This window comes from Nomia melanderi, chromosome 1 (genome assembly GCF_051020985.1).
Source record: "Nomia melanderi isolate GNS246 chromosome 1, iyNomMela1, whole genome shotgun sequence".
Lineage (NCBI taxonomy): Eukaryota > Metazoa > Arthropoda > Insecta > Hymenoptera > Halictidae > Nomia > Nomia melanderi.
Genome location: NC_134999.1, coordinates 21,543,297 through 21,555,808, shown reverse-complemented (window position 1 = coordinate 21,555,808; position 12,512 = coordinate 21,543,297). Strand labels below are relative to the sequence as shown.

Below are 12,512 nucleotides of genomic sequence, written 5' to 3'. Positions count from 1 at the left end.
CATGAAACGTAATCCTTGATTATTGTTGTTCATGAACATGGAATGTTCTTAATTATTCCCATTGTTTCATGCTATCGATTCAACTTTTTCCTTAACACTGGAACCCGCTACTCTTGCGTTTTCGCCGAACTTTTTCGAAAATTATTGATTATATCGGATTATTAACTAATAATGTTTGTTTCGCGCGTGATTCGAATGACATCGTATGAAAATGTATGACTGTCAAGCTTCTTCCCATGTACTATCTAGATTTCACCATGCACTAATTCCACCTCCGCATTCTGTTCGTTCGCGGACACTTTATAGTATACTATACTTGCTGGTATAGTTTCTGTCGGTAGTAGAAAACACATGCTGTTCAGAACACAACTGATATGACAAACGAGCAGTCACACCCATTCGTTTGTTACATAATCATAGGTGTGTAAAAGATCAGCTGGTGTAATAAAATATAAAAAACAATGAGTATATTGAGACAGTATTTATTTTAAAATAACGCCAAAATTATTATATTTGTTAAGTTTTGTTTGGACAAGGATATATTTAACGCCAAAACCAATCTAAATTTGTAACATTAAACATTGTTCCATTGTATTTTGCAATTAAATATGAATTTAGTCTTCTAACATATACTTTTCTAAGTCCTATATCTTGTAATCTTCTATAATTATCTGTTAATGAACCTTCTTTGTTGAAAAGTAATCTAAATTTATTTAACTGAAAATATATTATATTTGTCATGAAATGTGCAAAACTTTACCAAATAATTAATTTATACAATGTTGCAGCATATGAAGTATGAAATATTAAAAGAAGCTACCTGAGTAAAAGATATTGGGACTGGAGTTGAAAATATTATCCATGTTACTACCTCGTTGCACGGAGGTGTAGTTAACGAACCTTTGTAAACATAAAATACATCTGTATTGTGGGGTAATAAAGAAGCTAATGTTATCGAGGTATTTAACTTTGTTTCCGTATTCAACCATTGTACTCCTGCCAATCCATTCAATATGGGATACAATAATCTGTTGTCTTTCTCCTGCAACTAATCAGAACTTTTATTATATTACTTAACACAAGCCTGTTTATGTTTTATGGAAGTATTATTAGTTATCTATTTACTTGGAAAAAGATACCCAAAACTACAAGACCATCTTCATAATTTAGCGCATCAGATAGATTCGAATATGCTTTATTTCTATGAACCATATGCATCTCCATTGGATATCTGAGAAAGAAATACAATATAGTCGGTACATTAAGAACTGTAGTTTTCGTGCATTTGTTTTTTATATCGTACCTAACGTCGTTCAACACATGTTCAGATCCCCTGTTATTTTTTGCACCCCAATGGAAATGTAAATGATCTATCTCATACTCTTCATTTATAGGGAGCGCAGCGCCGAATATGTAGGGTAAACGTTCATCTTTTACATTGTTATTTGTACTCATTGTAACTGAAAGAATAAATTTAAAATGAAACATATAATTGTGCGAGACACACTGAAAATTTAAAAATTTAATCTAATTACCTGAATGACCATTGTTCTTTAGCCGCAATGTACCTGGAAGATAATCATGATAACCGATCACCTCCAGGGCTGGTAAAGGAACAGCGATTGATTTAGATGATGATATTGATACAGGAGACTGTAACTTTCCACTGCACATCTTGAATTTTTGAATCCACATATATTGATCTATGATATACAGACATGTATACAGATTCTTTACAAAATGTGAATATTTAAACAAAGATTCTTTTTGTGCCATGTTACATACCCTTTCTACTGTACCCAAAATGCCCTCTAACAAGTGATACTAAAAGGGCAGTGTTAACATTGATATTCTTTATAATACATTGCGAATAACAAATATGTAATGAGTAATGTGTTACTGGACTTACTGGTTGTCAATAAATTGATAAGTTTGATGATGTTCATCTTAAATTAGAAAGTATTTTGGTCGAGTAACAAAGTTTAACTTTAAAGTTCATGAACAGATCCAAAAAACGTACTGAGTTACTTCCAGCATCTCCAGTTCAGACTGTTTCGTGTACTTGTTACATTTTCTATTATCAACGTCGACGCTGTTTGACACAGTATCTTCAATATACACATTCCGTATGTTTCTTTTCAATTAGAGCTATAGTATCACGAACTTGAAGTACTCATATACCGACTATAACACCTGTTGTACATATGTTATCTATTAAGTTCATTAAATTCATTACGCTCCACCTCGTTTTACACGTTACACACAGTTGACGTTAATAAATTATTCATTTCTCGTTAAAACAATATTTATTTTCTAATAACTCTATTCAGTTTCTCTTAGCACAGTACTATAATAAAAACGTTATGCACATGTATAACAGTCACGATAACAATTTATTTGCATATATACAAATCATTATCATTATTTCAATATATTGAGCTACTTGAATTACCAATTAATTGATATGCAACGACGATAATTAATACAAGTAAAGATTTAAACTGCATTTAACATTAAAACATGTTTAAAATTGCTTCTCATGTTTTCTTTGCTTTATTATAAATAGTATTATTATATAATTTTACAACATACATATACAGACAACCACAAACACACAAGAAGAGATTAAAAAATATATATCACAGATTGATAGCGATACACAACTATGGTACATTATATGATTTTTTTACAAACAGTGTTATTTCTAGTTCATTGTGCACATGCGTGTCATGTTATAAAAATTGTATACAATTTAACTATTTGACACAATACAGCGTCAGTATCAGATATTTTCTTATATCGTCATAAAACGTACAGGTTTAGATTGAAAAAACTCTGCACAGTTCTCTTTTTCTTTAATATAAAAATACACGAGTTTATGTTAATATTCTTTGTATTAAATAATTCAAGGCACCATAAAGATGAAAAAAAAACTTCTAATGTTGGTTACAGCATTTAATTTTCTAACTATTGAAACAGAAAACTTTTTTTTTTAATGTTTAGACAGTTGAAACATGGCCTTTAATAGCACCAGTTGAAATCTCACTTGTATTAGTGCTTGAAATAAACATGTGAGAGAGATGCGAGTGAAAAATAATAATAAGATAATTAATATTGTAAGATTACATTGCCTGCTGTCTTTCGTGATATTTCTAAGTAAGCATGAAAAAATATATTGATTAACGAACTGTATTCGTTTACGAATAGCTTGGTATACTTCATTCGACTAGAATCATAGATATTGCAAATCATTTCACACATTTGTCGTATCTTGTCCTTTGCAAACAGTCACTTGCAAAGGAATCCAGAACAATTCTTCCCACGGTGGTCGAACAGAATTAATAACAGTCTCAGCGGCACTTACAGAAACAAAATCTAGAACCCACGATTCTTCTTGTCCTGCTACCTCATCCAAAAAGTTCAAAGTTAGCGATGAAGTGCAATGTTCCTGTGAAAAAATGTAGTAATTAAAGAAAATGTGCGAAAGAATATAGTTATTAGAAAATGTCGATATGTAAGTAATTTATATTTGCTACTCACTACTCCAATTAAATTGCTCACAGATTGTTCCCTTATTACACGCGGCACTTCTTTATTACCTGGCAACAGCCATTGCATATTGCATATCACTAAAACGGATGCAGTTACGATTAAACCGGACAATTTTTGTTGCATTTCCACATCTTGAAACTTTAATAGGCCAGAAGAGAACAATGCCAGTAATTTTACAGCATCGCCATCTTGATAATTCTTGCAATGCTTTAGTAATTGATGCATTAATGTGGTGCAATGTCCTGGCACCGTAAATTCGACTTCGCAACTAGGTGGTAAAGATGTATCTACGAGCAAAAAATTTACTTTCGAACGATGTTACGGTTACGTTGTACGTAAAACTTTTCTTTCTTTTACCGGTAATGTAAAACAGAAAATTAGAAGTCCTCTGGAAATCTTGTAGAATACACAAGAATGAAATAGTAGACTCTAATTGATCATCATTCAATTTCTGAGGCTGTTTCAACTCGATCAAAACGCCCTGTTTGAATGGCAACGGCGCCAAGGATCGTAATCTGTCCATTGTCCAACTGATTTCCTTGTGCAGCCAACGTTGTGGATCCTCTCTATGGTATAAATCGAATATATATAGAAATTAAAAGTTTTTCCCCGACACTTACATATTATCTAATAGTTATTACTTTTACCCTTCTAATCCATCGATTTTAAGAATATAAACTTTTGATGTGGATAAAACTAAACAACCAGGGAACGTGTTCACCGCATTCTGCATAAGAATGTCTGCCTGAAAATGAATAAACGAACAGAGGAAACTCTATTTAACGTCCCATTAATAACTGTATCGTACAGTTCATTGAGTTTATTACCCTAAGTAAAAGAATAAGTTCTTCGTTTTCGTGTTCAAATATATTCAAAATAATATGTAACTTTATTCTATGATCTATACTGCTGAAGTCCGTGTAAGAATACTGAACACCGCTGCCCATGAAATGTGACGTCTCTTTCGTTTTCATCATTAATGGCTTATTACTGTCAATTTTTATACTTTGAAGTAAACCTACAAGATTCGATATTTCGAAAAATTACCGTGTAATTGTACACTTTTCGGTTAAAGTATCGATAGGATATTGTAATTTCACCTACCATCTAATAAAGAAGTTAAATTTGTTACAGGTGCAAATTTAGTCTCTTTGTCATTGCTATTGTTAAGAGATTTTTCGTCTGCATTAGAATGTTTAATTATTTTATTTTCATACGCTGTACAAATACTATCTGTCAATGAACCTGTAATAATAATGTATTAGTATATATTATTTCACAACAATTACTTAAACCAGTTACGATCAAAACTGCAGCAAACCTGAAGAACTACTCTCGGTCAAACCAGTTATAATTGGTGCTGCATCTGGTATTGTTAAGAGAGACGGAGCGACAGCAGTACGTCTTTCTTCCGAGGAACGTTTTCTGTGCGGGGTTAAACGAGTTCTATGATAATTATAAGAAAGGAGGTGAAATAATATTCGTTGAAAATATTAAACGAAATTCTGAAAACTTGGCTTACCTGGAGGCTTCATCCAAAACTTCAATACTACTCTGACTTGGATTACTAAGCACTTCGATATCGCTTTCATATTTTTTATTTAGTGCATTCACGGATGGTGTAGATTCTCTAGATTCTTCTAAACTCGTAGCAGAACCTGTCGATAATAATACAAAGTACTGAAGAACATGCTAATCTGCCGGTTCATATTTATTGCGTGTGAATGTTTAATATAAGTTTAATTTGATGTTCAGTAAAGTAGTTCACTACTCTGTAATAGTGATGCTGTGTAGAATAATTAGTGAAGTTGTAATTCGTTGTATTCCAAGATTAAATGTATGACACGATAAGAATACGGGCTTGAACTAACTAAATAATCAAGATAATCTAAATAGTCAAGCAACTAGTATAACAACATATGTCGATTTTAAGAAGTAGACATAAGGAAAGCTTGAGAAAACAGGGAGTGCTGTAATATATTATTGTGGCTGAAGCTTACAGCAGACTTGAGCTTGAGTGTGAGATTCGGGGTGCACCAGAGAAGTGGTGACGGATATAGCTCCACCCTCCGTTCCACCTGCACCGGCATTAGTATGTTATAGTCCCAGTCAATAATAAAATGTATATCAGCAATATAATTAGTGCGTTCGCATTTAATGAAAGAAAAAAAATATTATTCTGATTAAAAACTAGAAGATACTAATGTCATAAAAACAGTATCATATGAATAAATGAATATATGGTTAATCTTTACAAACATTTATACTCAACTTATTACGTTGCAAAAAAAACTTGGGTTATTGTATCAGAGAAAACATGAAAAAAACATTACCTTGCTAATGTCATACGTTTATAATAAGTTATGAACTTTTTTTTATCGAAAACTTTGTTCATTCTTACATGTTTTACAATTAAAAAGTCCATGCAACACAGTTGAAGTAATATTTACCAATGCTGGAACATGAATCGCTACGCTGTAATTTATTCTTTACAGAGTTTCCCGAAAATTGATCGTTAGACGAATTCTCTGGCGAGTCTTTAGTAAGATCGTTTTCTGCGTCCAGTGTTGATAATTCATCTGTTTCTATGACCAAAGTACTTTCGCAAGTAGGACACTTCAATTGTTTTGTTCCTGGAAAAGTAGAAACACTTTATACCATTAAATTTCTTCGACATTAGCTTGTTCGAAAACTTGCCTGATATAGATGTACTTAATGAGGTAACATATTCTGTATCTTGAGAAAACTGAGTTGAACACTTCATGCACTTGAAAACTTTCAACGATATTGCTCGTTTTTTCATTCTTTCGCCAACTGTTGTTACTATTTTCTGCAAGATTTATATGTATAATATTCCATCATGTAAATTCCTACTTTGGGTTTCATCTATCTCTATATTAGCATTTCCTCGTGTTACCTTTGCATCCTCCGGTTCTACAAAATATCTTCTGTTCTGACGATTCTCCCTACTCGTATCAAAAATTATATCTACCGTGACTGGTTCACTTCTACCCAATACACACGACAGCACAGAACTTGTTGACCAACTATTCTTTAGTTTTCCAGATACCGAATCTCTTTCTTTAATGTCACTGCACCAATTATATAATTGGCATTACTTAAAAAGTACAAAATAAAATTTTTTCTTATACTAATGGCGTTTACACACTTACTCTGTTGTTATTATTAAGAATAATTCCTCTAATTCATGATCGTTTTTCTTCTTTTGAACCAAGTATAAATCTCCTGTTTCTAAACACGAATACGAGACAATTAAAGCATAATTATTTTATTTATACATATACTGTACTATTTATTACCTACCTTCTTCCGGATCGTACGGAGATTCTGATTGCAAAAAATTATCTGCAATTTCATTTGACGATAATTCGGATACATTTTCCTCGTTTGATATCTCATTGTGAACTTCCTTGGCATCGTTACTCTCATTATTTTCGTTTATCGAACGTACAGTATCTTCTATCACATCGGTTTCTGTATTTTTAATTAAATGAAACATCGAGTCTTGATTATTTAATATAATATTTGTTCCCTCTAGACTTTTGACTGCAGAGTCCGGTATCAATGAAGAACATGAAAAAGACTGTGCACCCATATCTTGAACAAAAGTGCCGGCGTAACTACTTAACCAGTTTTCTTCGTTAAACTTTTTTCTTAATTCCAGGATTTGTTTTTTTGTCTCCAGATGAAGCTTCGAAGTTTCTACACAAAGTGGCGATTATATTATATTAATTTGTATGTAACAACTGTTTTAAATTAAAAATATTTACCTAAATAAGAAGTACAGACATCGGATTCCACTTTCTTTTTTCCTTGTTCGTCTTCCGCAATGACAGCCTCTTTCACACTGGACTTTTTCACGCTTTTAGAAAAACTTTTTTCTAGATTAGCTTCGGTAGATATTCCTGCTCCGTCTACACTGAACGTCGATGTATTCGTAGACGCAGACAAACTACTGGAATTCATCGAACTATGTACCGAGATAAGCAGTTCGTTTGGTGCAGATTGCTCGGATTTAATTTTAAAAGAACGGTTGTCTGTAATAATTTGCTTCTCTGATTTGGACAATGGTAAGCAGTCTAAAACAAACTAAATAATAAAATTTGATTCACACTTATACCATGTTTGATAGCAATCAAATGATATGACTCCATTATGTTACGTTCATTCCTAATGTACACTTTACCTTGCTGTCGCTTAAATACGAATGCAAATACTTTATACATAGTAATCGATGCTTCGGATGATAAGATAAAGGGTTACCCTCTAACGAAATCCGCAACAATGTGGACATTTTCTCCAAAACCCACAACGTTGAATGATCCATTAAACAGTTGAAGGATAAATCTAATTCTGTTAAACATTCTAAGTTCTGTAGACCTGCCACAGAAAAACATTGCACTGATGGTAGTTTTTATATAGGCATGTATAAAATGTAAAAACATTAGAGATAATCATTTACCATTCAACTTCTCTATGTAATTGTTTTTCAAGACTAACACTTGTAAAGAATGAGATGCAGCCTTGTTGAAAGTAGGTATTGCTTCCAGTTTATTGTATCCAAGATTGACGTATTTCAGATTAGGTAAACAAGACAATTCATCCGCGGATGTTATCAAATTATGACTCAAGTCTATTATCTGTAGCCAAGGTGCTAACTCCATAGATGTATCCAATTGTTTCAGAGCATTATAAGGCAATGCTAAATGTTTTAATGAACTCCAGACGAATCCGATGCCATCATCGCCTCCACAACTAACTGTAATTGCATGCATACAAGTTAATTTATAGTTTTCATTATTAATAAAATATTTATAGTAAATTGTTATTATATAATAATACATCACCTAATAGTTGACGCACAGAACAAACTCCTTCTCTTCCAGCACAAATAATGCTTTCAAGTTGACCCCTAATTCTCTGTAGCCCTTTCACGGACTTAATATTAATTTTCTTTAACTCCAGATATTTTAAATGCCTAAACTTTGCAATATCAACAGGAACCGTAGGATTATTTGCACAATGAGTCACTTTCAAGCCAACTGTTTTCTGTACAAAGTCATGTAAAAATTTCAGGACCCTAAATATATCAACCTTAGAACTGTTGCACACTTGAAACGAAGATTCTAAATTTTCTGATTCGTTTACGATCAAAGAAAAACATTCATTTAAGTCATGGAGTAATGAGCTTGATAAAGAGAGTTTACTGGATGCACTTAACACTTTGTCTCCAGTTTGATGTAATAATTTTCCAAGTTGCACTATTTCTTGCACATTCATCTTTTTATAATGTATATTGATCAACTCCAACTGCACTTAAAATTGGAAGAGCCTTTATTTCATACTATCCTAAAAGAAAACGAATATATTCTTATTTTATGTACATAGAATAAAATTGGCAAAATTCTATGTAACTTTAATATTTAATGTCCAATGTAAAATACATGATTATCAATAGCGAATGCAACATACTTTAACAATTTCTTGCATCAGTTATAAATAATGTTTTTGAATAGAAAGAAAGAAAGAAAGAAAGAAAGAAAGTAGTAAACTTATGAGATTAGTACACATTGTCGATCCACATTACCATTGACAAACAGACAATTATGTCATATAAGATACAAGCGATACAGCTCCATACATGCTAGTGGGAATAGACAAAACATAAAATACATATTCCCAAAAGAATCAATGCCTATTAATCTCGTAAAATATCATCCATCGTTATGCAATTCGATAACCTGAATTCGTTGTTTCCTCACTCCACGTTGGAGAACTTCTAAAACATATGCGTCATTCGTGAATCACTCGATCGTCTAGTTTGAAACCGTAAGAATCTGTGCTTTCATATCTCTCTACTGATGCGTAGAATAAACTACTGAATAGATGTCAGAAACTATTTCGATTTAGCAAGAAAAAGACACGAAAACGTACTTATCTGGTTCGATTCGAATACTGTAAGATCGTCAACTTGAATAGCTTTTTTTAATCTTTGTGCCAAGAAAAATGTAACAAACGAGTCGTACCTGTTATAGAATTTTCAAAGGATCACAATTTCGAAATCTCTGAAAGGGCTGAACAATGGTATAAATGACATATTGTCTCTGCAGTTTACATCATCACGTTAAAGCGTAAATATTGTTGCTTAAGCTGCTATATTCTAGATCACGCTAGATGGAGACACTTCCTTGATACACTAGAAACATTAGATGGCGTTATTATTCGTAATTTGTGCCGCGACGTATTTATCGTAAGATGAATGAAACTTGATCGTTGTCATTCCTACCATGAAATTCGCTTTTTCAATAAAGAGCAGAATTTGTTGAATAATTTCAAATATAATTCCGAAAAATTAAATTATTTTAGCTAACAAGAAAATCGATGGCCTTTCAAACACGTTAAATCTTTGAAAGTAAAGAAAGTCAAGTATCAAGTTATAAATCAGAAAACTATTTAACCTATTCGAATATGAAGCGAGAAATTATAATTTGTAGCATATGTTTATTGATTTACGTGGGGGCTACTAATGAGGTAAAAAAGAAATCATGGAAAGACAAAGATATACGAGATATGACGGATGCAGATTTGGAGCATTTGTTAGACCAGTGGGAAGTATGTTTTCCTTCCTTGAACTCTATTATCAATTATACATGTAATTCGAAGAAAACAGAAAAAGAAAATGAGTAAAAATGTACAGAGTCAAGTAAGTTTGTTATTATAATATTCTTATATTTCAGGAAAATGAGGAACCCTTAGAACCAGATGAATTACCAGAGCATCTTAGACCAAGTCCAAAGATTGATATATCTAAGGTACACTTTGATAAAATAGTAATCACTATTCATAATAATATTAATTGAGTTCTATTTTATGTTACACAGCTCGATATGTCAAATCCTGACAATGTTCTTAAAATGACTAAAAGGGGTAAAGGTGTTATGATGTTTGTCGATACTAATGAGGATATTTCAGCTGAAGATGCCGATGTAATAATGAAGATTTGGCAGACTAGTTTACAGAATAATCATATTATTGCTGAAAGGTAAATTTGCTTCTGTACAGCTTTTTTAAATGATAATTAAATTTAAAAATTCATATTAAATCGGTGAATTTATAGGTATCCAATAGATTTAAAGAGATCCGTGTTCCTATTTCGCGAAGGATCTCAAGCGGTAGACGCAAAAAATTTTTTGCTGCAACAACCAGAACTGTCTCATGTTACCCTTGAAGGGCAAACCTATTACAGAGATCAACAGAGACAGGTAAATGTGTATAGCATGGTTTATACATTTCACAGATACGATTAAGTTCAATAAAAGAGAATAAATTTATTGTTGTTTGTAGAGTACAGCTGCAAAAGAAATAAATAAAAATGTTCAGAATCAAGAAAATGGGAAGAAAAAGAAGAAGAATGAGGAACTGTAATTTTTTCTGGCATTTATTTTTCAAAGACATTAAATAGTACATTTGTATATTTTTATAAATAGTATGTATTTATATATAAGGATCTACATGTATAAAATAAACTTTTCTATGTTTTCGCGCTATGTTAAAATAGATTTACAATTTAAATTATTGTAATTTATATATTTTGTGAACTTTACTCAATACATCATAGATGTAAGAATATCAGAAGAATCATGAAGTCCACTCTTACAAAAGCAAAATTTCATTTTAATCGTCTTGCGATATTTAATTATATTAATTTACGCTATTGAGATATACGAACAACAAATGAAACAATCAACGGTGCTATCTTTATTGAACAACAATGTAACATTGCTTCATTATAAAACAGAAATTTCTTCTTCATTGTAACTAACAGATATATTTTAAAAGATATGTGCCAAGGGATCCGTTTTGCCGATACGCGATGCAAAACTTTATTATTCTTTTGTTAAGTTAAATTCATTGGTATTTATTGGAAGTTCTAATTAGGTGGATTATTCATAGCATTTACTTCTCTTTGTAGTTCTTTTACTACAGTTGCAAGTGCATACGGATTCACACCATTTTCGCATAATCTAATGCATATACCTAACGTAGTTGGATCCAAGCTTGTGTTTAATAATTCTGAGATTTGATACAATGTCTGGAATGTTTTTCGAGCCGCATTTATCTGATGGTGCACAGGCTCCGATATGTTGGCTCGATTTCGATCTTTTCTGCGAATAAAAGATAAGAGAAAGAATGACAATAAAATCTCTTTGATGAATCATATTATTATGAGGACTGTTGCACATGTGTAAAACGAACGAGCACATTAGTGACATTTTATAGGATGATAAAACGCTGTATAAATTACTTTACGCAGAATCGCTTGGTGTTACAGCTTTCAGATCGTCGTAACTTAGTCCTGACAACGGTATGATTCATTCGATGTTTTCATTGACAAAATACGTAAGGAAAGGTTAAAATTGAAATGGAATTATTTCATAGAATACGTACTCCCCAGTATGAGACATCTTTCCGTTATCATTAGAAAACGACTAACGATGCGAAGGGAAAGGAAAGAATTTCGCAGATGACAGAGCAATATCACTTATTCATTCGTTCTCACCGAGAAATCGCGCGGTTTTTCAATTCAACGTAATGTTTCGCACCACGAAATGTCAAGGTCATATTTTAGAAGACTGTACCATAGCTCGAAATGAACTTTTAGGCTAAAAATACAGATTTGCAAAATTTATAGAATTATATATCTCTGGCAGTAAGTTTCAACGATTCGGTGAATCGCTCTGAATCAATACAACTCATTAATGATCGTCGATCGTTTCGTTTTTAATTGACATTCAATGTTCGTAAAAGTAAACGTATCTAGCGATACTTGTGACGCCGCTTGCGGTAAAATATTGAAACTATTAGCGAATCGGCATCGATCGATACGTTATTCGAATGTCGTTTCATTCGTCAAAGTTTGGTGAAATTATTCGAATCGT

At 32.2% G+C, this 12,512-nt stretch overlaps 4 protein-coding genes across 14 annotated transcripts; 1 reads left to right on the top strand and 3 right to left on the bottom strand.

Annotated features, from left to right (window-relative positions):
- Window positions 1-470: 470 nt before the first annotated feature.
- Window positions 471-2,213, bottom strand: LOC116426793 (Carbonic anhydrase 9). The gene is made up of 7 exons (XM_031976304.2): window positions 1,910-2,213; window positions 1,786-1,824; window positions 1,536-1,703; window positions 1,304-1,460; window positions 1,126-1,231; window positions 821-1,048; window positions 471-717 (listed from the first exon to the last, which is right to left on the bottom strand). The coding sequence occupies exons 1-7, from the start codon at window positions 1,944-1,946 to the stop codon at window positions 544-546; spliced, it is 909 nt and encodes a 302-aa protein (XP_031832164.1). The 5' UTR covers window positions 1,947-2,213; the 3' UTR covers window positions 471-543.
- Window positions 2,214-2,374: 161 nt separating this feature from the next.
- LOC116426790 (uncharacterized) lies at window positions 2,375-9,757 on the bottom strand. Of its 11 annotated transcripts, none has more exons than XM_031976280.2 (20): window positions 9,600-9,757; window positions 9,161-9,352; window positions 8,421-8,922; window positions 8,036-8,332; window positions 7,760-7,953; window positions 7,344-7,662; window positions 6,877-7,275; window positions 6,726-6,804; window positions 6,470-6,644; window positions 6,250-6,382; window positions 6,003-6,185; window positions 5,553-5,630; window positions 5,075-5,210; window positions 4,874-4,998; window positions 4,657-4,797; window positions 4,380-4,570; window positions 4,200-4,297; window positions 3,910-4,118; window positions 3,541-3,839; window positions 2,375-3,448 (listed from the first exon to the last, which is right to left on the bottom strand). In XM_031976280.2, exons 3-20 carry the CDS (start codon window positions 8,851-8,853, stop codon window positions 3,254-3,256), a joined length of 3,684 nt encoding a protein of 1,227 aa, XP_031832140.1. In that variant the 5' UTR covers window positions 8,854-8,922; window positions 9,161-9,352; window positions 9,600-9,757; the 3' UTR covers window positions 2,375-3,253. The 11 variants fall into 11 exon arrangements, with proteins under 11 accessions (XP_031832140.1, XP_031832146.1, XP_031832142.1 ...); XM_031976286.2 differs by having other exon boundaries at window positions 4,874-4,977; XM_031976282.2 differs by having other exon boundaries at window positions 8,421-8,917.
- Window positions 9,758-9,773: 16 nt separating this feature from the next.
- Window positions 9,774-11,160, top strand: boca (LDLR chaperone boca). Its single transcript, XM_031976407.2, has 5 exons — window positions 9,774-10,185; window positions 10,311-10,385; window positions 10,455-10,615; window positions 10,691-10,835; window positions 10,918-11,160. Exons 1-5 carry the CDS (start codon window positions 10,042-10,044, stop codon window positions 10,996-10,998), a joined length of 606 nt encoding a protein of 201 aa, XP_031832267.2. The 5' UTR covers window positions 9,774-10,041; the 3' UTR covers window positions 10,999-11,160.
- On the bottom strand, window positions 10,994-12,422 carry LOC143174742 (mitotic-spindle organizing protein 1). Its single transcript, XM_076369536.1, has 2 exons — window positions 12,022-12,422; window positions 10,994-11,738 (listed from the first exon to the last, which is right to left on the bottom strand). The coding sequence occupies exons 1-2, from the start codon at window positions 12,036-12,038 to the stop codon at window positions 11,504-11,506; spliced, it is 252 nt and encodes an 83-aa protein (XP_076225651.1). The 5' UTR covers window positions 12,039-12,422; the 3' UTR covers window positions 10,994-11,503.
- Between the last annotated feature and the right edge of the window lie 90 nt (window positions 12,423-12,512).